Source organism: Oryctolagus cuniculus, chromosome 1 (assembly GCF_051225735.1).
Source record: "Oryctolagus cuniculus isolate XC-2025 breed Fujian yellow rabbit chromosome 1, ASM5122573v1, whole genome shotgun sequence".
NCBI classification, from domain to species: domain Eukaryota; kingdom Metazoa; phylum Chordata; class Mammalia; order Lagomorpha; family Leporidae; genus Oryctolagus; species Oryctolagus cuniculus.
Genome location: NC_142867.1, coordinates 17,761,482 through 17,783,931, shown reverse-complemented (window position 1 = coordinate 17,783,931; position 22,450 = coordinate 17,761,482). Strand labels below are relative to the sequence as shown.

At 42.0% G+C, this 22,450-nt stretch overlaps 1 protein-coding gene across 1 annotated transcript; it reads left to right on the top strand.

The window, feature by feature from the left end:
• Positions 1-15,928: 15,928 nt before the first annotated feature.
• On the top strand, positions 15,929-16,858 carry LOC100348045 (olfactory receptor 4B1-like). The gene has a single exon (XM_002708868.1). It carries the CDS (start codon positions 15,929-15,931, stop codon positions 16,856-16,858), a length of 930 nt encoding a protein of 309 aa, XP_002708914.1.
• Positions 16,859-22,450: the final 5,592 nt, after the last annotated feature.

Sequence of the window (22,450 nt, the reverse complement as noted above, 5' to 3'; positions counted from 1 at the left end):
CTCCTTAGAGTATAATTAATTGCTGAAGATTGTCACCGAGCCATAAATCCTGGGCACGGGCCCAAAAGTCGGGAAGGGACTGATCATCAGACTTACTCAGCAGAGAACTAATTGGCCCCATCTCTCCCCTTGATCCCTGTAGCTGCAGAGAGTATTTACTACTAAATTCAGAGTCATCAACATCTGAGTTGTGGAGGGTTGCTGGGTACAACCGAATACATGGATTTCATCAACAAGTATTACTGTGTTTTTCACACCTGTACTATTGTGCTATTTTGTAACTTGCTTTTTATAAAAAACTTAACAATAGATTTTGGAGTTCTTTCAGTGTCCGTATGAGTAGATATTTCTGTTCTTTTCATTGTTTGCTGGTGTTTTTATATATGTCTCAAAATGTGTGTATGTGAATCAAGACTGAGTTAATTATACCATCTCTTTCATTATTGACTCATGCAAAATCCCTCTGATTCATGTGTTTGGTTTATCTTCAGTCATCTTTTATCTCCGTCTCTTCTGAAAAGTCAGTGTTGTATTGCATTTAGGAGAAAGTTTTTTAGGTATACTACAGACAATGCTTTATTTTTTAAGCATTGCTACAGTATCTTTCCTTGTATACATCTCTTTTTCACCCGTTTGCAGTATTACTTTAGGAGAGATAACTAGAAGGAGAATCACCGAGTCATGTGTGTGTGTGTGTACACACACACACGTACACACACACACATATATATATACATATATGTGATTTATTTATATGAAAGTCAAAGTTACAGAGAAAGACACACACACACACAATCTTCCATTTGTTAGTTCACTTCTCAGATGGCTGCAATTGCCAGAGCTGGGTCAGGCTGAAACCAGGAGCCAGGAGCTTCATCCAGATCTCCTACATGGGTGGTAGGGGCCCAAACATTTGGGCCATCTTCCACTGCTTTCCCAGATGCATCAGCAGGGAACAGGGTTGGAAGTGGAGCAGCCGGGACACAAACTGGCACCCATATAGGATGCAGGTGTTGCAGGAAGTGGCTTTACTTGCCACACCACAACTCTGGCCCCTACACCTATTGCATTTTAAAGAAAGAGGCCATACTGCCTTACCAAAGAGCTAAGTGACTCAGTTTGTTGTTAGCCTAGCCCGTGGCAGTGGGTGGGCAGGAAACTCCAAGGGCTGAAGCAATATCAGGTGACAGTTCTGGGGAGTGCCATAGGTGTGGCTTTTCTCTACACTGTCGCTCAAGCACACCATTTAAGGCCTCTGAATTTTCTCTGCCCATGCCATGGAGGAGGAAGGTCATGGAGTGAGTGCATGGGAGCCTTCTACAGTTAGACCTGGAAATGGCTCACGTCACTCCCTGTATTCTATGGAAGAGAACTTATGTTCACTCCTGACCACTAGGTGGCCTGTGTACCTAAAGGAGTGAAGACTCGATTCTGGATAAAAGACGGCTGGGGGTTCCTACCTCGGTTACTAACGTACACTGCCGCCAACAGTACAAGAGAGTACAATTATCCCTCATTGTACCGATAATGGATATTATCAACCTTTTTATACTTCTGCCAGGCTTATGGAGAAAATGGTATATTTTAAAGTAATTTATATTTCCTTACTAATGAGTTGAAAATTTTTTCATATTTTATTAGTAATTTATATTTTTCTTTTACAAATGCTCTTCTTATAATCTTTTTTTTTTTTTGACAAGCAGAGTGGACAGTGAGAGAGAGAGACAGAGAGAAAGGTCTTCCTTTGCCGTTGGTTCACCCTCCAATGGCCACTGCCACCAGCGCGCTGTGGCCGGCGCACCGCGCTGATCCAATGGCAGGAGCCAGGTACTTCTCCTGGTCTCCCATGGGGTGCAGGGCCCAAGCACTTGGGCCATCCTCCACTGCACTCCCTGGCCACAGCAGAGAGCTGGCCTGGAAGAGGGGCAGCCGGGACAGAATCCGGTGCCCCGACTGGGACTAGAACCCAGTGTGCCGGCGCCGCAAGGCGGAGGATTAGCCTAGTGAGCCGCGGCGCCGGCTTCCTTATAATCTTTGATTGTTGAACTTTTCCTAGGAGAAGCTTTATAATACACGGCTCATGACTCCGTGTTCTCCTTTGCTGATTTGAGCCCATCTTGGCTCCACAACCCTCAGAATCTCAGTTACATCCTCCATCTGGTCCTGAGATTAGGCTATTTGTCTTCTATTGTTATAATACATATTTATTATTATTATATTGGTCTTAGGTTATTGCCCTGTGGCAATGCTATCTTATCAAAATGGCCTGGGATCTGGAATGGCATATTTCACGTCTGCAAGGCATTAATAGAAGCTGAACATGTAGTTGAAAAAGTAATCTGGTGAAATCTAGTGGATGCTGAATCATGGAAAATTTTTTTTTTTACCAGAAATTTCCTGAAAGAAATGGATTCCCATAAAAAAGGCATTTTTGGCCTCTCTATTCTATTTACTATTTAAAGTCACTATCTTTTTTTAGACTACTCTTTGTCTCCTACTGACTGTTGCTTAAGTGAAAAGATCATTTCTTGTTTGTGTGGGTCCCTAGCATTTCACATTGGATTGAGCACATATATTACGTGATCAGTAAACCTTGTGAGATGAAGGAAGGTAGGAGGAGAGAGAAAGGATGGGAGGAAGGGAGAGAGGGAGAGAAAGAGAGAAAAACTGATAGTTACTAGCTGATGAGTGTTTCTAGATGGCTTGGTTTTAGCACTGATCATTGCCCAAGACATAATAGGGATTAAAATCACAAACTCTGGTCAGAGAGCTGGGTTTTTCAACCCCTAGCCTCACCAATGACCATCTGTGTGGCTTTAATCAAGTTGTTTTACCTATATTATCACTGTCCTCATTTTAAAATAGGGATAAATAGTTTCTGCCTCAAGAAATTGGTGTGAGAGTTAAAATATCTAATGCTTTTAAAGTTTACAGTAGCATGTAGTCTGTAGAAAGTACTTGAAAATGAGTTATTCTGCTTACAATAAAGATGAGAAATATGAAACAACAAAGAAAGATGATAAAAGTGACTTTGTATGGAAATTATCCCATCATTTTCTACTTCTGGACCCTATGAATGCTGTACCCAGCTATGTACCCTTTAAGCACTATTCCTATTCTAGTAGCTTTAGATTTCCATTGGTCAGAACATGCATTTTGCTTTGAGAAACAGTCTGTTTCCCACATATCTTTAGAACTGCCTGGGGCACAGAGTGAAGGCTATTTATACATGAGCCTGAAGGACCACATTTACATTGTTCTTGGCCGATGCTCAGCAAACAGCGAGGATAAATATGAATACATAAATATGTGACTTTGGGACCATAGCTGAGAGCTGAACGGGAAGTGGAGCAGCTGGGGCTTCAACTGGCATCCATATGGTATGCCGACACTGCAGGCGGCGGCTTTACCCACTATGCCACAGCGCCGGCCCCAAGCTATCCTTTAGAAATGAAAGGGAGGGGCTGGCACTGTGGCATAGTGGGTTAAAGCCCCAGCCTGCAGTGTTGGCATACCATATGGGTGCCGGTTCGAGTCCTAGCTGCTCCACTTCTGATCCAACTCTCTGCTATGGCAGTAGAAGATGGTCCAGGTCTTTGGGCCCCTGCATCCATGTGGGAGACCTGGAAGAGGCTCCTGTCTCCTGGCTTCAGATCAGCTCAGCTCTGGCTGTTGCGGTCATTTGGGGAGTAAACTAGCAGATGGAAGACCTTTATCTCTCTCTGGCTCTACCTCTCGCTGTAACTCTGTCTTTCAAATAAATAAAATAAATCTTAAAAAAAAAAAAGGGAGATAGAGTTTCTTCAGCTCAATTGTAAAGGCAGCCAAGGTCTTGGCCAAAGGCTCTGTCAAATTCAAATCCAGATATCAGCTCCACTGATACCCGGAGGATGCTTCATTCTTTGTCACTGTCCTAAATAATGAGCTTTGGTGAGTCTTCTCAGATGGAGTTCCTGGCTCCTGGTGTCAGCCTGACCTAGATCCAGATGTTGTGGCCATTTGGGGAATGAACCAGCAGGTGGAAAATCTCTGACTATACCTTTCTCTGTATCACTTTGCCTTTCAAATAAATAAACAGATCTTTAAAAATACTAAGAGAACCAGAAAGAGAGATTCTATCTGTTGGGATACTTCATAAATAGTTGCAATGGTATGGCCTGGGGCGGGCCAAAGCTGGGAGCTATTTTGATCCAGCTCTCCCATATATGTAGCAGGGATGCAATTAACTGAGCTGTCACCTGCTACTTCCCAGGGTCTGCACTGGCAGAAAGCTGAAATCAGGAGCTGGAGCTGGGAATCCAACCCAGATACTCTGATAGGAATGGGAGCATCTATGGGCATCGAAACCAACAGGCCAAATAGCTACTACCCGTGATAGTGATTTTTGTGCCCTTTTCAGAGAACTTTTCCCTGTCCCAAAGACATAGAAATACCATTCTATATTAATATATAGATGGTTTTGCTTTATTTTTTGCATTTACATATAAAGTCTCTTGAATTAATTTTTGAGTCTACTGTGAGGTAGAAACCAAGTTTTTTTTTTTTTTTTTTTTTTTTTTTTTTTTTTTTTTAATATGGCTAGCCAATAGAGCCAGCACCATTTGTGTAAAGCTTAGCTTTAACCATTGCTCTTGTTTGAATGTCTGTTTCTGGATTGCATACTCTATTCCATTGGTCTATTTGTCTATCTTTGCATCAATGCCAGTTTTAATAGCTCTAGCAATAATAAATCTTGATAATCAGTAGTATAAGTCCATCATCCTGATCTTGTTCAAAGGTGGCTTAGTTATTTTTGACCCTTTGCATTTTCATAAACAATTCTGAATGTTTTTAAATCTGCAAAAAAATTCTTTCTGGGATGTTGTTTTGGAATGCATTGCATATATAACTCAGTTGGGGGTATACTAGGCATCTAAAAAACTTGAATCTTGGTGCTGTCATTATAGTGCAGCAGGTTAACCTGCCACCTGTGACTCTGACATCCCTTATGAGCACCGACTGAGTCCTGGTGGCTCCACTTGCAATTCAGCTCCTCCCTAATGCACTTGGGAAGGCAGCACAGTGGATGATGACCTTAGTGGTCAGATCCCTGCCACACAACATGAGGATCTGAATGGCATTCCAGGCTCCAGACTTTGGCCTGGCCCAGTTCTGGTCATTGTGGCCATGTGGGAGTGAACCAGCAGATAGAAGATCCCTCTCTCTCTGTAACTCTACCCTTTAAATAAATAAAATAAACCTTAAATATTGAATCTTAATGATTTATCCCTCAATTTATTTGGCTATTTCATTTCCATAAATGCTTTTTGAATGTTTTATAGTTTTCAGTGTTGGGGTCTTGCACATTTCAAAGAGTTATTTCTAGATTTTATTTTTTTAAGTTTTAAAAAACTTAAAAAGCTATTTATTCCCAGCCTAACAATAATAAAAGTAACAAATTCATACTTTTTTTGAAGTTATCAGGGTGTTGGGTTGCAGAGAAACAAAATATCCCAGAATCTCAGGAAAGACAGACTCTTCTAAGTAGAATTGAGACACAGCCTTGGATCCCTGGGAGAGCAATGAAGGAAGAAGTGCCAAGAGCTGTTGAAGCCAGGAAGAAAAGAACATTTGAAAAAATAAACTGCTTAAAGAGCAAATGTAGGTAGATTGAGAGTTATGAACCCGTGAATACTGAGTTCATAGTCACATGTAGGTTGTTGTTTGTGAGGTTCTTTATTGAGTGCTCGTGAGCAATAGTAGGGGCTGAGCAGGAGACTGAAGCATCTGTATTGGTGATACAACTAGAACCAAAGCCTTAGGCCTCTGGGGTAGAGGCCTGTTGTCTCCAGGCAACATGTGATGGTCCACTAGGCCAAAAGGATAGGCAACATAAAAGAATGGCCAGGGAGAGAAAAAGAAGAAACTTGAATCCTATATCTATACAACTAAGGTTCTATTGTGCCTTGGGGAGGGACAGTAAAATATGTCACACAAGGTCCACTGAAGAGATAAGTCAGAGTTTGGCTGTCATGACAAATGTGGTAACAGGTGGAAGAACATTTAGACTGAGTCTTCAGTGGCCTGGACAAAGAGAGAAGGAAAGAGCTTACAGTTGGTCAATATGGTGAAATACAAGCAGAAAAAGAGTAGGCACTCTTCTCCCCCAGAACAGAGCATCTGCGACCTATGGGACAATCTTAAACCATCTGACATTGGCAAAAACGGAACTCAGAGGAGAACAGAGAGGGAATAGAGAAAGAAATAATGAAGAGATAATGGTTGAGGATTTCCAAAATATAATGAAAGATATCAAGACACAGATCAAAGAATCTATGAGAACTCCCAGCATGATCAACAACAGTCAAAGAAACAAAACATAAACCCCATGTCAACACATTGTATTCTACTTGCTGAAAATCAAGATGCAGACAAGTCCTTGGATAGTCTCAGCTAGTCCAACGCTTCCCATTTTCTTGCTTGTGGTGCTCAAGCAGAACTGTAGAGTGTGTTGGGGATGAAATTTCTAGGTTCTCTTCACATCCCTCCTAGAAAAGGATGTCCTGCAATGCCTGAGCCCAGAAATTCAGGCTTCCCCTGAGTAGAAACTCTGGGGTGGAGTATGATTTTGGGTATTCTCCATCTGTGGTGCAGAACAGATAAAAATCAAATGCCATCCACCTAGGCAGATGTTCTTAGCTTTGGGTACTCATTCACCACGAATCCTGACTTCTATTGTGCCTCGTTGACTACCTGTGAGTAATAGGTTTGCTTTGTTCAGCTTGTGTGAGTGTTCTGTCTCACAAGAACACTTTGGTGTTTTTTTTTTTTTTATTTTTTTGACAGGCAGAGTGGATAGTGAGAGAGAGAGACAGAGAGAAAGGTCTTCCTTTGCCGTTGGTTCACCCTCCAATGGCCGCCGCGGCTGGCACGCTGCGGCTGGCGCACTGCGCTGATCCGATGGCAGGAGCCAGGTGCTTATCCTGGTCTCCCATGGGGTGCAGGGCCCAAGTACTTGGGGACAGAGAGAGATGGAGAGAAAGGATTCTGTCCCAGTTGCCCCTCTTCCAGGCCAGCTCTCTGCTGTGGCCAGGGAATGCAGTGGAGGATTAGCCTAGTGAGCCGCAGCGCCGGCCACAAGAACACTTTGATTTCTTTCTGTGTATCTCTTTCAATCAAAATGTCAGGTAATTTTGTTAGCTCTGCCTTCAAAATTTTCCCAGAGTTTGACTTCATAAAGTCTTCATTGCTGGTATCCTCACCAGAGTCATGATCATTCTTGGCTGAATTACGGCATTGGTCTCCTAACTGGTGTCCTTGTCTTTCCCATTCTCCTTTGTTTTTCTTTTCTTTCTTTCTTTCTTTTTTTAATTTGACAGGTAGAGTCATAGATAGTGAGAGAGAGAGACAGAGAGAAAGGTCTTCCTTCCGTTGATTCACTCCCTAAATGGCTGCTATGGCTGGCACTGCGCCATTCTGAAGCCAGGAGCCAGGTGCTTCCTCTTGGTCTCCCATGCGGGTGCAGAGCCCAAGCACTTGGGCCATCCTCCACTGCACTCCTGGGCCACAGCAGAGAGCTGGACTGGAAGAGGAGCAACCGGGACTAGAACCCGGCACTCATATGGGATGCCAACGCCACAAGGCAGAGGATTAACCAAGTGAGCCATGGCGGTGGCCCCCTCCCTTATTTTTCTAAGTAAGCAGCTTGACATCCTGGCAAGAGGATGTTACTAACCTACATAAAATGCTATTCACTGGCAGTTCCTTTTGCCTTTAAACTGTTTTATGATTTTTCTCCATAAGACTATTACTATCTGACTTGCATATTGTGTTTTATTTGTTTATTGTCTGTCTCTATTTCCTTTATGTCCTGCAAAGGTTAACAAATCTGTAACCTGCATGAAACTAAAGACTTTGTGTTCTCATTGCCAAAATTTTAGTTCCTAGAAAAGTGCTTCATTTATAATAGGACTCGATACTGTTGTTGAATGAATGAATGGATGAGTAACATCTTTTAGAAGAAATTCTCATCCTAATTATGCTTGTGACTACTATCATCATTGATGGGGAAACAGAGAAACAAAGAAACTAAGTGCTTTTATACATGAATATTGCACATGAATATGTAAATATTAGAATTAGAAGCTACTGTGAGGCTGGTGCCGTGGCTCACTAGGCTAATTCTCCGCCTGTGGTGTCAGCACACCAGGTTTAGTCCCGGTCGGGGTGCCAGATTCTGTCCCGGTTGCCCCTCTTCCAGGCCAGATCTCTGCTATGGCCTGGGAATGCAGTGGAGGATGGCCCAAGTGCTTGGGTCCTGCACCCGCATAGGAGAACAGGAAAAGCACCTGGCTCCTGATTTCGCATCAGTGCAGTGCGCCCTCTGCAGCACGCCAGCCGCAGCGGCCATTGTGGGGTGAACCAACGGAAAGGAAGACCTTTCTCTCTCTCTCACTGTCCACTCTGCCTGTAAAAAAAAAAAAAAAAAAAAAAAAAAAAAAAAAAAAAAGCTGCTGTGAAGATAATATCAACTAACTTTTTTAATAGAAAAAAAGTTTTTTTTAATAGAAAAAAAAAGTTGTCATTTTATATAGAAAGTGAGACAGGGAAGACTGGTAAGTGGAGAGGAGAAACGGCATGAAATAATTAACAACTGACCCAGAGCTGGTGCTCAAGTGTCCTGGCTCCCTACCCAGTCCTCTTGTCTTCTCCCTTCACTTAGGCCTTTATTCTCAGTCAGGTCTGGGCAGAAGTCTCTCTTAAGGCCTTACCTTCAACTTTCTTCTTTTACTTCCTTGTATTGGCTGCAAAAACTTGAAGGAAACCTCACTAAGGAAATTAAAACTTATTTTTAAACTTTCCTCAAGTCATAATTTATTTGGCAAGGTTTCACTCTAGAGAAAGGAAATTCCATGAGGAAGCTAGTCCCTTGGTAACGTTTTGTGGCTTCATTTATTTTAAATAGTTCAGAGATCTCAGCATTTATTCACAATCTTTGGACTTTGAGTGGTTGATAGATTTTCTACCCTAGAACAGGATCTTAAATTCTCTAGGTTTGCTGCTACCTATGACTTTTGTGTATTTCTGAGATACTAGAAATGCAAATATTAGCCCAAAACAAATAACCAACACTTCCCTTTTTTGAGTGGTTTATTTTAGACATCCTCTACTTGTACTCTAAATGTTCCCAAGACTGCTGGTGATTTGGTCATAACGATAAGGTGTGATCCTTGAAACTCAACAGGAACCACCACCCTGTACCATCAGAAGGCAGCCTAACGTTGTCGAAAGAGCACTGGTTTCTGAATTAGTAATCTGGCAAATAGCTAGAGTATCGCCTCTCTCATCTCTCTCTTTTTCTGTAACCTCCTCTATAAGCAGAGGGACTTAGAGTAAAATCTATCTCCTTTTCAGCATCTTTCTCAAAGTGGCTTAGCTGAGTGTGAACTGGACTTGTTCTTTCAGAACCTTCAGTGAGAAATCACCTGGGTGGGTACTATTCATCCAGGGACTTTGCTTGTTCAAGGAGCAGGGTTCCCAGAGTGGTGTCCAGTACTCCATCTCATCCCAGTTTCCCCAAGCCAGACTGCCTCCCTGAGTAATGACGTATTCCATCAGATAGCTAACTTTATGCTGAATGGGGAGACACTGGAGTGGATTTGACGTCAATTCCTTGTTTCAAGGCAGAAGAAAACCACAGCAGTTTCTCTGATCTAAAGGTGGGTGATATGAGTAGAAGAAAGGCACAAAGTTTCTAAGCAATCGCGGGGTGTTGGGAAAGTTAATGCTTCTCTTTGAGCTTCAAGTGCTCATTTGTAAAAAGAGATGGTTGAGTTTGATGATTTTCTTAGAGTAGCAGTGAATTAAATTCATAATTCTGATTGTGATAAATAGATCAATACAATTTGATGATTTTAAAGTCTCTTAATGGTTTTGTTATTCCATGGAGGGTCATTTGGGAGTTAGTAAGTGTGAGCACGTGATTGGGATAGAGGTTCCACTTCTCCTCTCTGAGACCAGTGATGCTGGTGCACCAAGCTCTCCCTCAGAGTTTTCTCCAGCCACTGTCTCTGTTCTGTTGTTAAGGTGTGGCTCAGAGCCCAGCAAGTGACCTGCGGCAGAGTCTACGTGTTCCTTTGCTGAGCGAGGTTTTTATATTTTAGTCATATTTTCTTTCCATGCTAGGGTGTGAGCAGTACTGCAAGGAGAGAGGATATTTTCTTTCCAGGCAAGTCTGCAACACAGTGGGAATGTGTGAGTGGGAGTAGCAGAGAGGGTTAATACAGAAAAGACAGAGATGAAAGGGGAAGAAAAAGGAGTTTTCAAAGATGAAATTTATCAGGCATTCTTCCTCTTGGGGATAAAGCTGGAAAAACTGGATCCTATACAATTCTCCTTTTATCTCTGAATGAGATTAAAATTAGATTGAGTTCAAGCTCAAATAGTGTTCATGTCGGAAGATAATGCACATCTGACTACTAAACAAAGACATTTAATTTTAACTCTGCATTTAATGTTATGTACATACCCCATACACACAGATGGTATATGGCTGTGGTTAAAGAGCACAGGACCTATGGTTAGGGTGTCTGGTTTCAAATCTTGTGTCCATAGATGTGCAACCTTAGGCAAGTTAATTCACCTCTCTGTGCTCCTGTTTCCCCATATATTAAAAAACGGGGATAATAATTACACACTACCACAAGTTTGTTGTGAGAGTGGAATGAATTAATGTGTGTGGAGGACTTATAAAGTATGTAGCCTATATTAAGTACAATGGAAACATTAGCTATTGCTATCAACCAAAAATAAAATTATTTAAAAATATTTAAGAAAAATAGTGAACATAACTTTGAATGCTGGAAGGGTAAATTTCTTTGTGGAGAATATAGTCACAGAAGCTACAATGATAAACAAACTGTTCATTGCTATGAAAAAGTATGGTAAAATATCATAGAACACAGAGGAGAGAGTACATTATTCCTGTGGTAGGGAGGTTCTTCATGCAATCCAGAAGGAAGAACCACCACACAGAAAGGGGAGAGAGAATACCTTAGGTTAGGGTATAGCTGCATAGCATTCACTTAGGGAAAGATGATCGGAGTGCAAAGATAGGCAATGACCAGTTCCAGAAGGGCCTGGAACTCCATGCGAAGGATATTGGAATTTATGTGTGAGCCAAAGCTCACCAAAATCCACAGCCAAGAGGCTGAGACCAAGAAGCTTTGGTCATGTAGGCATCAGCTGGCAGCACGTGAGCAGGGGATGGCAGCAAGAATGCAGACGAAAGGTCATAGGGAGGAGATGGTTTAAAGGTCAAATGAATGGGATGTGATGATGGAATGGAGTTGGGAAATCAAAGAGAAACATGAGTCAAATATGACATTGAAAGTCCAAGTATGAGCAGTTTGGAGGATGGTGGTGTCATTATAGTATTTTATAGTTCACACTGCCTGCAGGTCTCCTGGGACTTTATCCCTTTGTCCCATCACTGCAACCCTAACCTTTGTGCAAGTCCTTTTTTTTTTTAGGCTCCTGAGTGAGTAGGTGGTAAAAGTTGATTCTTGAGGAGTCTCAAGATCTTGTACCATTCAGCTACTTGATTTTCTAAGGTTCTGAGATATTCCTGATGACCCTGGGTGCCTGGTATTCACATTGCTGGCCCTAGTAGAACGGGTATACAATGATGAATTTAGCAACACTACTTATTTTGGCTGTGAATTTTGGTGTAATTTTTCTGCCTCACCTACCTTTTTTGAAACCCTCATATCTTGAGTAGGCAGTTTCTATCTGCCTACTCAGTGGTTGATCCCTATTCCTTGTATAAGATGCTTCCTTCTACTTTTTGTCCATAGTGGATCTTCTCCCCAAGAAAGTCAACGGCTGTGACTCCTGTTTGGGTAGGCAAAAGTTTATGACAGATTTGGTAGACATTCAGCTTGATTTTCCCCTCCTTTTAAAATCCTTCTGTGAAGACATCATTTAATGATGAGAACCCATAATCTTCCTTATATGAATGCTGAACTAATTCGGAAATGTGGTATTGGAGTGGCGGTAAAACGTTGTCTTTGTTATCGATAGAGAAGGTGGTTTTGGAACTGACATTCCTGAAACTGAGCCCCTGCGTGAGGCAAGCACACACACTCAGTCATGGTGGCACAGGACCTGCTCCACTGACTGCCCCGGCTCTAATGCTGCAGAGATGGAGGTTGCCCCTGAGGAAGAGCGGAAAGTGTGCTGTGTGGGCAATGCCCTGCAAGAGGAGGAGGAGAGGATGAAGGGCCCACCCGGGCTGCCTGGTTTCTCCTTCCAAGTTCCCCCCTCTCCCCTGTGGCAGAAAGGGTTGGAAATGCTATCTTAGTCTGTGTCTCTGCACATGGTAGGAAACATCAGAAATGGGAGGGGTGCTCACCTCCAAGCCGCCATCAATGAGTGTGCTGGTTAATATTAGAAAGCGGCTCTGTGAAAGCACAACTCTGATTTGTAGTGTTTTCTGGATTCCCACGTGCAACTACTCCCGCCTTAGCTAATTTCAACCTCTCAGTGTGACATCGCTGAGCATGGAGTTTGTAAAAGATGCATGGGAATTTCACTTGAGTTGTCTCCAGCACTCCACTGCCTCCTACATTGTAGAGTTAACCAGCATGTCCATGGGGTATTTAGTGGAGGTAGAAGGGTAGACATTGGATATATGGTATCAGTTTGCTCCTCAGAGTGTACTGATCTTCATTCACTTCTACAACAGACCGTGGTACTAGCTCGAACCCTAAGTCTCATCCTTGCCATGTCACTCTCACTAACTCATCTAGTATCACTTAGATACTTTTAGTTTTTTTTTTTTTAACTTTTATTTAATGAATGTAGATTTCCAAAGTACACCTTATGGACTACATTGGCTTCCCCCCACCTCCCAATGACTTCCCTCCCACGCGCAACCCTCCCCTTTCCCATTCTCCCCTTCCATTCATATCACGATTCATTTTCAATTTTCTATATATACAGAAATCAGTTTAGTATACATTAAGTAAAGATTTCAACAGTTTGCACCCCCATAGAAACACAAAGTGAAAAATACTGTTTGAGTACTCGTTATAGCATTAAATCTCAATGTACAGCACATTAAGGACAGAGATCCTACATGAGGAGTAAGTGCACAGTGACTCCTGTTGTTAACTTTACAAATTGACACTCCTGTTTATGGCATCAGTAATCTCCCTATGCTCCAGTCATGAGTTTCCAAGGCTATGGAAGCCTTTTGAGTTCTCCAACTCTTATCTTATTGAGACAAGGTCATAGTCAAAGTGGAAGTTCTCTCCTCCCTTCAGAGAAAGGTACCTCCTTCTTTGAAGATCTGTTCTTTCCACTGGGATCTCACTCATAGAAATCTTTCATTTAGGTCCTTTTTTTTTGCCAGAGTGTCTTGGCTTTCCATGCCTGAAATACTCTCATGGGCTTTTCAGCCGGATCCGAATGCCTTAAGGGCTGATTCTGAGGCCAGAGTGCTGTTTAGGACATCTGCCATTCTATGAGTCTGCTGTGTATCTCGCTTCCCATGTTGGATTGCTCTCCCCTTTATTTATTCTATCGGTTAGATACTTTTAGTTAAAAGTAGTATATATTTACTAACAGAGCACCTAAAAGGAAAGCTGTAGAAGTGAAATTGACACTTTGAGAAGCGATGACTTGAACAGCCCTTGTCTTGACTGTTGAGGAACAGTTTTTTTTTTCCTTAATGAAGAATAGGACTGGGAATGGAAGAGAGAGGAGGAGGTGGGGTGGGAGTGGGGGTGGGAGTGTGGGTATGGTGGGAAGAATCACTCTATTCCTAAAGTTGCACTTATGAAATTTGTACTCATTAAATAAACTTTTTTTGGGAAATATGTAGTATCCTTTATGGACATTGCTTTGTCTGTTAAAGAGGCTTAATACTATTCACTTGGGTATTGATCTTTTTACTTATATTTTCATGAATGACCTATTTTTATGCTTTATCCATTTGCTACTGAAATGCATGTATACATCTTACAGATTTAAATTTATAAAATATTGCAGTTATTAAGCATTTTTATATGTGTTTTATTGTTTTCCCCATGTGTCACTTTGGTAATGCCTCTTTTATGCTTTTTTTGGTTCTTGTTCAAAAATTTGTTCTTTTTGTGGTCAAATTTGAGCATTGATGCCAGGTTTTTCTACCTCCCAAAGATAATCATACTCACTGTTTATAGTTCTTTAATGATTTACGTTTTACTTCTAAGTCTGCAGTTTAGAATTTATTTATTTTTAAAAAGTAATCTATAGGAGTGAAATTGACATTTTGAGATTTGATGATTTTTTAAAAAAGATTATTTATTTGAGAGGCAGAATTACAGACAGAGAGAAGGAGAGACACAGAGAGAGGTTTTCCATCTGCTGGTTCACTCCCCAAATGGCCAATATGGTTGGAGCTGGGCTGATCTAAAGCCAAGAGCCAGGAGCTTCATTCAGGTCTCCTAAGTGGGTGCAGGGGCCCAAGCACTTGGGCCATCTTCAGCTGCTTTCCCAGGTCATTAGCAGGAGCTGGATTGTAAGTGAAGAAGCTGGGGGACTCGAACTGGTGTCCATATGGGATGCTGGCACCACAAGCAGAGGCTTAACCTACTGTACCACAGTGCTAGCCCCTAGAATTTATTTTGTTAGAAGTAAAATGTTAAATTTTGAGTGGCAGTTTTTTCCCAAATGGTGAACCAACTCTCCTGACATCATCTTTTGAATATTCTTCCTTATTTCAGTTTTTATGTGATAAATTCCCATATATAATTATATAAACATCTAAGATGTATATAATTATATATTTCTGAGTCAGAGTCACATTGTATGTAGGGCATACATTAAAATACATTATATGTGGGACAGATATTGTTAAATAACAATTTAAAAACTGGCTGTCTGAAGGAGAAACCCACAATCTGTCTGTTGAGGATTGAGACCATTGAGGAAAGAAAGTACAGATGACCTGCTGGAAAGGAAGGGATCTCAGTGAGAGGATAATTTCTTTCTATGGCTTGGATGTGGCCCCAGAACTTATGTGTGGGGAATTGAACCCCAAAGTCATTTACATTTGCTGGTGGAACCTGTGAGGTGATTGGGCCATGAAAGTTCTGTCCTCATGAATGGGTTAGCCCATTGGTGGGATAATGGGTTATTCAGAAAGCGGCTTTGTTGTAAGAGGGAGCTCTCTCTGGCATGCTTGCTCTGTGTCGACCTCTGATGCCCTCCTTATGCCGTGGCCTGGCAGGAGGGCCCTCACCAGATGCCGAGCAGATGTTGATGGTGTGCTGTTGGATTTCCCAGCCTTAAAACAGTGAGGTAACTAAATCTTCTTTCTTTATAAAGTACCTCGTCTGTGGCATTTAGGTAGCAGCAATAGTAGCCAGATCATTCCCTTAGGCACAGGTGGAGGAAACATGAAAACTGGGCCAGAATTGTGTCAGGGGGATTCCCAGGGGGAGTATGCTATGAAAATATCCAGTAATTCATATATACAGACTTAGGAACATAGTGATATTTCTCACCCTACCTTCCCTCCCGCAGACGCTCCTACCCTTCCTACTCCTTCCTCTCTTATCTCCTCTCTTTAATTAAGAATCTTGTGTGGTGAGTTAGAAAGAACCCTGAACTGAAAGAAAGACTGATCTGAATCACAGAATTCAGCATTTCTGTGTGATTTTCTGCAAATAACCAATTCTCCAAAGCGTAATTTTCTAAAATAAAATTAATACAAATATAATAATATAAAGTGCTAGATTGTTAATATTTAATGCTGAATGAGTATATATTGGCAAAATGAGTGATTATTACATGGTTTACACTCTCTAAAGAGTTATACAGGAGGTGAATTGGTGTTAGAAGCATTGTTTGTTTTATTGCAGGCTTACCACTACCCAGCACTGAGCACACCTGAACTGAACCCATGGCCAGTACAAGTAATGTGACTGAATTTATTTTCAATGGCCTTTTCCAGGATCCTGAGGTACAGAGAGCGTGCTTCGTGGTGTTTCTTCCTGTGTACCTGGCCACGGTGGTGGGCAATGGTCTCATTGTCCTGACTGTCAGTGTCAGTAAGAGTCTGCGTTCCCCCATGTACTTCTTCCTCGGCTACCTGTCCTTGGTGGAGATCAGCTACTCCTCTATTATCGTCCCGAAATTCCTCACTGACTTACTTGCCAAGATCAAAACCATCTCCCTGCAGGGCTGTCTGGCCCAGATATTCTTCTTCCACTTCTTTGGGGTCACTGAGATCCTCTTGCTCACGGTGATGGCCTATGACCGCTATGTGGCCATCTGCAGACCCCTGTACTATACAACCGTTATGAGCCGGCCTGTGTGTCACCTTCTGGTGGCTGGTTCCTGGTTGGGGGGCATCATTCACTCTATGGTTCAGATCCTTGTTGCTGTCCAGTTGCCCTTCTGTGGTCCCAATGTTATTGACCACTACTTCTGCGACCTCCATCCCTTATTCAAGATTGCCTGCACTGATACCTTTGTAGAAGGAGCGATTATATTGGTCAATAGTGGGTTATTCTCTGTCTTCTCCTTCCTCTTCCTGGTGTCTTCCTATGTTGTCATCCTGTTCAACTTGAGGAAGCATTCTGCAGAGGGCAGGCGCAAAGCCCTCTCCACCTGTGCCTCTCACATCACCGTGGTCGTCCTGTTCTTTGGACCTGCCATCTTCCTCTACATGCGGCCCTCCTCCTCCTTCACTGAGGACAAACTGGTGGCTGTGTTCTACACGGTCATCACCCCTATGCTGAACCCCATCATCTACACACTCAGAAATGCAGAGGTCAAAATTGCCGTGAGGAGGTTGTGTGGCAAAACGGAGCACGCAGGGATGGAGTGAAAGGTCTCAGGGATACAGAAAGTGATAAAAGAGTATGTTTCATTGTTTCCTGTTCTTGAAATGGACTTTGACTTCAGTGGGAAATTCAAGAGCAAATGTAAGGATTTAATGTTATTGCTCTTGTGATCAGTAGCTAAGGTGTCCTGGTATATTGTATGAAGAGCTGAAGTAGGGTAAAATTGTTAAGTCTTATGGAACTTGACTATCTCCATGCTATCCAACAATGTCATGAATTTGGGTAACCTGAAGCCTGAAACGCTGGGGCAAGTGCTAGAGATAACATTTTGACAAATGTTCTGTAAATTGAACCCCTCCCTCTTTCATTTCCTTCCTCCCTCCCTAATAACTCCCTCATCCCCTCTTTCTCCCTTCCTTCTTTCATATTTTCCCACTTTATCTCATGATAACAACCTGTATTTCATTAAAAAAGAAAACAAATCAAAGGAATTATCAGGGGATATCTGGAGGTGAGGATACCAATCTGATCTTATCTGACAATGTGTCTGAAAATTGCAGACTCAGGTTTTTTCTTGTCATCAATCTTGGCATTGTCTACCATAGATCATCTACCATGAGCACTAGGAAAGCCCCCAGAGCAAAATCAGTTCTTGTGACATACTGATACAAGCAACAGTCCATAAGTCTTTTTGGGCTCTCACAGAATGCCCAAGACCCACAAAAAATAATATCAAAGTAATGTTGGTTCTATCTCTTGGGTGAAAGATAAAGTCAAATATTTTCACAAAAAGGGAATCACTATGTGTCTTTTATGATGTTGGAATATACTTATTGGCCTAAGTTAAAGTACAAAGGGGAGGCTAAGTGTATTTCTACTCTGGACCCCTTCAGATTACTCGATGTGTTCATGCCAAGTCCTTACCTCCTCATTCCTCTTAGCACTTCTTAGTGAGGAGGGATGAGACAGTCTGAGTGTATGTTGGTTCACTTCTCAGAGTATCCACATAACCCCACTGTCCCACATGTTCATGAACTATTTGATGAATATTTGAAAAATGTCTGTTGTTAGATCTGGAGGTATACATGTTGGCATTAGATTTACACTGCACCTTTCCCCTTTTCTTGAGAATTATGTAGAAGAATGCCTGCAGCTTCCCTAGCAGATGGATGAAACATCACAGGGAAGCTATAAGCTTTAAGGCCTTTCCCCTTTCTCCTGTAGATACCGGTTGAACATTTAGGTGAATAGTGGTTTTAAAGGTATTGCTAAGGTTTCGCTATGACTTGAGTGTCTCCTTTGGGTCCATTATGATTTGAGGCTTGTACTCCAGGGTGGCAGTATTGGGAAGCAGGGCCTAGCCAGAGGTGCTTGGGTCACTGGGGGTGCTCTCTTGGGAAGCCATTCTCATGAGACCCCTTGAGTTCTCTGGGGAGGATTGCTATGAAAGCAAATCTGGTGCCTCCCATGTTTATCTGCTTCCTGGTTTGTGTGTGGTCCCCCCTCTCTGTGTGCTCCAACAGCTGCCATTCACCACTAGGTCCTCACCAGGACTGAATCAATGCAGAACCATGACCCTCACCCTCCAAGTCTGTGAGCTAAATAAACCTCCTCTTCTCAAGAAAGTGGTCTGGTGTGTCTGGTGTTTTGTTGTTGTAATGCAAAGCTGATTAATACAGGCATCAGGAAAACTTCCTCACCTGCTCTGCTATTCCCTATAATAGCTGTCACTGACCAACACTAATCCTTGAGAAAACGCTGCTTGTTGGCTTGGCGTGACTTATTCTCTTTTTTCTATGGCAAAATTCTATACATCCATTGAGACCTCAGTTACCAGATCTTCTGCCACTTTGAGTAATTATTTCTCTCTTGTTAGCCTGTTAGCTCTCCATGTGCTGCTGCTGCGTCTTTGAAGCTCTACATATCATGCACATAGTAGATGCTTCATGAATACTTGTTGACTAACCAACCCTTAGGCCTTGGGCAGTCCTTGGTATACTCACACTTATAGATTCTTCTTTAGTACTTTCATGGTGGGGAGCACATTTCTTCCTGTTACAATTTTAAGAGTTCAGACTCTGAAATGCATTAGTTTTTTCCAGTTGTCAGTCAGCCACGACCCAATATCCAAGCCATTCAATTTTTCTGGGCAATTATTTTTTGCAGAAATTTATTGAGGCTGTTGAAAGTATAGGCTTATAATATTTTGTGTTTTAATTAGATCATATACATTTAAGTGTTTTAGAAAAGAACATGGTGGGACCGGCACTGTGGCATAGAGGGTAAAGCTGCTACCTACGGTGCCAGCATCCCATATGGGCACCGGTTCGATCCCAGCTGCTCCACTTCCAATCTAGCTCTCTGCTATGGCCTGGGTAAGCAATAGAAGATGGCCCAAGTCCTTGGGCCCCTGCACCCACATGGGAGATCTGGAGGAGGCTCCTGGCTCCTGGCTTTGGATCAATGCAGCTCCAGATGTTGCGGCCATCTGGGAAGTGAACCAGTGCATGGAAGACCTCTCTCTCTCTGTCTCTCTCTCTCTGCGCCTCTCCTTCTATCTTTGTGTAACTCTGACTTTCAAATAAAATATAAAATAAATAAGTCTTAAGAAAAAGAACATGGTGCAAATAGCATGACACTCAATACATATCACCATCACCATCATCATCACCATCATTATCAGTTTTGCTCAGTAATGTTCTTATGTGTGACATTTGCATCCCTGACCACATCAGCTTTCTTTCTGTCCTGTTAGAGCTGCTCACAAATAAGCATGGATTATACCTCAAAATATTTCAAGCATCTGAAGTCACTTCACACCTTTTGTTTTGAGATTTCTTTGGGCTAAGCAATCTCTATTGCTTAATTGCTTTTGAGTGTGTAGCACACTACCTGGCACATATTAGGTATTCAATTAATATTTGTAAAATAAATGTCAACTGTAACAAAGCCTTCTCATCATCTTTTATATTGAATGCTTTTATATTTTGTTAATGTTCATTTTAAAGAATCTGGCATAGAATTTTAAACAGAGTGGAAGTGCCCTCCCTTTTTCTCAGCACTTTGCTTGTACTAAATTAAGCCAGGACCTCAGGGTGTGGGCTCTGATGGGAAGGTGTCTTATTGATGTGCGTGTCTGGTTTCCTACCTGAGCACTTTGGACTGAACATCACCAATGATGAGCTCATCATTGATGAATTCGCATTGGATACTGCCCAGGAGGTTGACAGCTACTCTAATGGAAATGTCAAAATTCTCAGGGGTTAGTTTACCTACTGATTGTGGAATCTTGGTGGCTCTATTGAGAGCTAATTACTCACTTTGTTCTGGTCTCACTGGTAAAAGCACACAAAAATGAAAGGAAAGCGTTTCCCCCTTTGTTTTAGAGACAGAGAATGTTGTGAAAATTCAAAGATGTCTTCTCAATTCTCAGAAGTTGTAACAGCACTTAACATGGGAAAGCACGAACTTTGTCCTCAGTTACTGTTTGGTCACATTGAAAAATTCCTTTTTAGATAATATGTATGATGTAATCTTTCGTATTGAAAATTTATAGGGGAAGCAAATACTCTACATAAATAATTTTGTGTCCTTTCCATCAATTATTTGTATCCTTTTTAGATATATGTACTGGACTGCAAACAGTGGGACTTCAAAGATCAACTTAATGAGTTGGAATTACAGCAGTGCAGAGGTAGATTGTCCATACTGATGGAGATACTTACATCTGTTCAGTACAAGATGGCGGTGCCTCCTGAGCACTTGAAATGTGGCTCATGAGACCTAGGAACTGAATTTTATTTTATTTTTAAACAATTGACCATTTTAGTTACATATATTTGTGGGATACAGTATGATCATTTGATATGTATTCAATGTATGTTCAAATCAGGGAAGTTATTATTTCTATCTCTTTAAACATTTAAAACTTTTTGGTTAACACTTAATAAATGTACACATTTATGGCGTAGAGTGTGATATTTCAATAAATATATACAATGCATACTGTGTTTTTAATCATATTGAATTTTAACATTTACATTTAAAGAGTGGATGCAATATTGGACAACACAGCTCTAGAATTTTGTTTGTATTTTAGGAGGCAGGGAAAGAGAAAGGAAGAGCATCAACAAGTACGTTTCCTCTGTAGGAGATTTTCCAACAGTGCCACATGGCACATCACATTCATCTTCTTGGATAAAAATCAGGCACATGGCCATTCTTAACTGCAAGGGAAGCTGGAAAGTGTACTCTGATTGGGGGTAGCAGTGTGTGGAGCTAAACCTCAGGTTTCTGTTCTGTTCCTGAAGAGTGAGGGAGAATAGGTGCAAGGATTGCGTTAGAGACTCACACATTTTTCACAATTTCCCATGGAAAGAAAAATATTTAATAGATGTATTTGTTTTTTTTTTTTTTTTGACAGGCAGAGTGGACAGTGAGAGAGAGAGAGAGACAGAGAGAAAGGTCTTCCTTTGCCGTTGGTTCACCCTCCAATGGCCGCCGCAGCCAGCGCACTGCGCTGATCCGAAGCCAGGAGCCAGGTGCTTCTCTTGGTCTCCCATGGGGTGCAGGGCCCAAGGACTTGGGCCATCCTCCACTGCACTCCCTGGCCACAGCAGAGAGCTGGCCTGGAAGAGGGGCAATAGATGTATTTGTAAAGACATGGTAATACCACAGTTTCTAATTGTAGTATAATTAACTTTACTTGCCACTTTCTTGGCTTTTAAGTGCATTTAACAATTTATTCAACAAAACTTTTTTTTAAAAGAGTTACTTATTTATTTGAAAGGCAGAGTTACAAAGAAGCAGAGGCAGAGAGAGAGAGAGAGAGAGAGAGAGAGGTCTTCCATCCATTGGTTCACTCCCCAGATGGCTGCAATGGATGGAGCTGCATGGATCCAATGCCAGGAGCCAAGAGCTTTCTCTGGGTCTCCCAAACAGGTGCAGGAGTCCAAGGACTTGGACCATCTTCCACTGCTTTCCCAGGCTACAGTAGAAAGCTGGATCAGAAGTGGAGAAGCTGAGACTTGAACTGGTGCCCATATGGGATGCTGGTACTGCAGGTGGCAGCTTTACCCACTAAGCCACAATGCCAGCCCCTCAAGAAAACTTTTGAGCATGTACTGTGTGATAAACGTTCTAAGTGTTAGGGACACCATGGTATAGGAGCCTCAGAAGCCCCCTAGCTTCATTGGGTTCACATTCCAGGCAAACACTCTGTTGCCTGGAGCTTCTGTGTTCTAGATCAGTGTGCTAATAGCACTTTCTGTTATGATGAAATTATTTAACTTTGCTAATGCATGATAAAAACACATGATAGCCTTATCCACATGGTGACTGAGCACGTGAAAAACTGTCGCAAGACAGCATAGACAGCATGCAGACATCTGCCAAGTGGTGGTAGTCTTTACTTACCAACTTACGTAAAATAAAATAATGTCTGTCAGAATTCACTGAGGTTCTTATTGTGTGTTTGAACATTACTGTTTTGAGAGGCAAACACACATACACATGAGGGAGAGAGAGAGAGAGAGAGAGAGAGAGAGAGAGAGAGAGATGCACAATATCCACAAATGTCTAGAATGTCTAGAATGTCCAGAGTCAAAGTTGGGAGCTGGGAACTACATTCAGGGCTC

Coding starts and splice junctions, on each gene's coding strand:
- LOC100348045 (XM_002708868.1), top strand. CDS start 15,929: ATGGCCAGTACAAGTAATGTGACTGAATTTATTTTCAATGGCCTTTTC.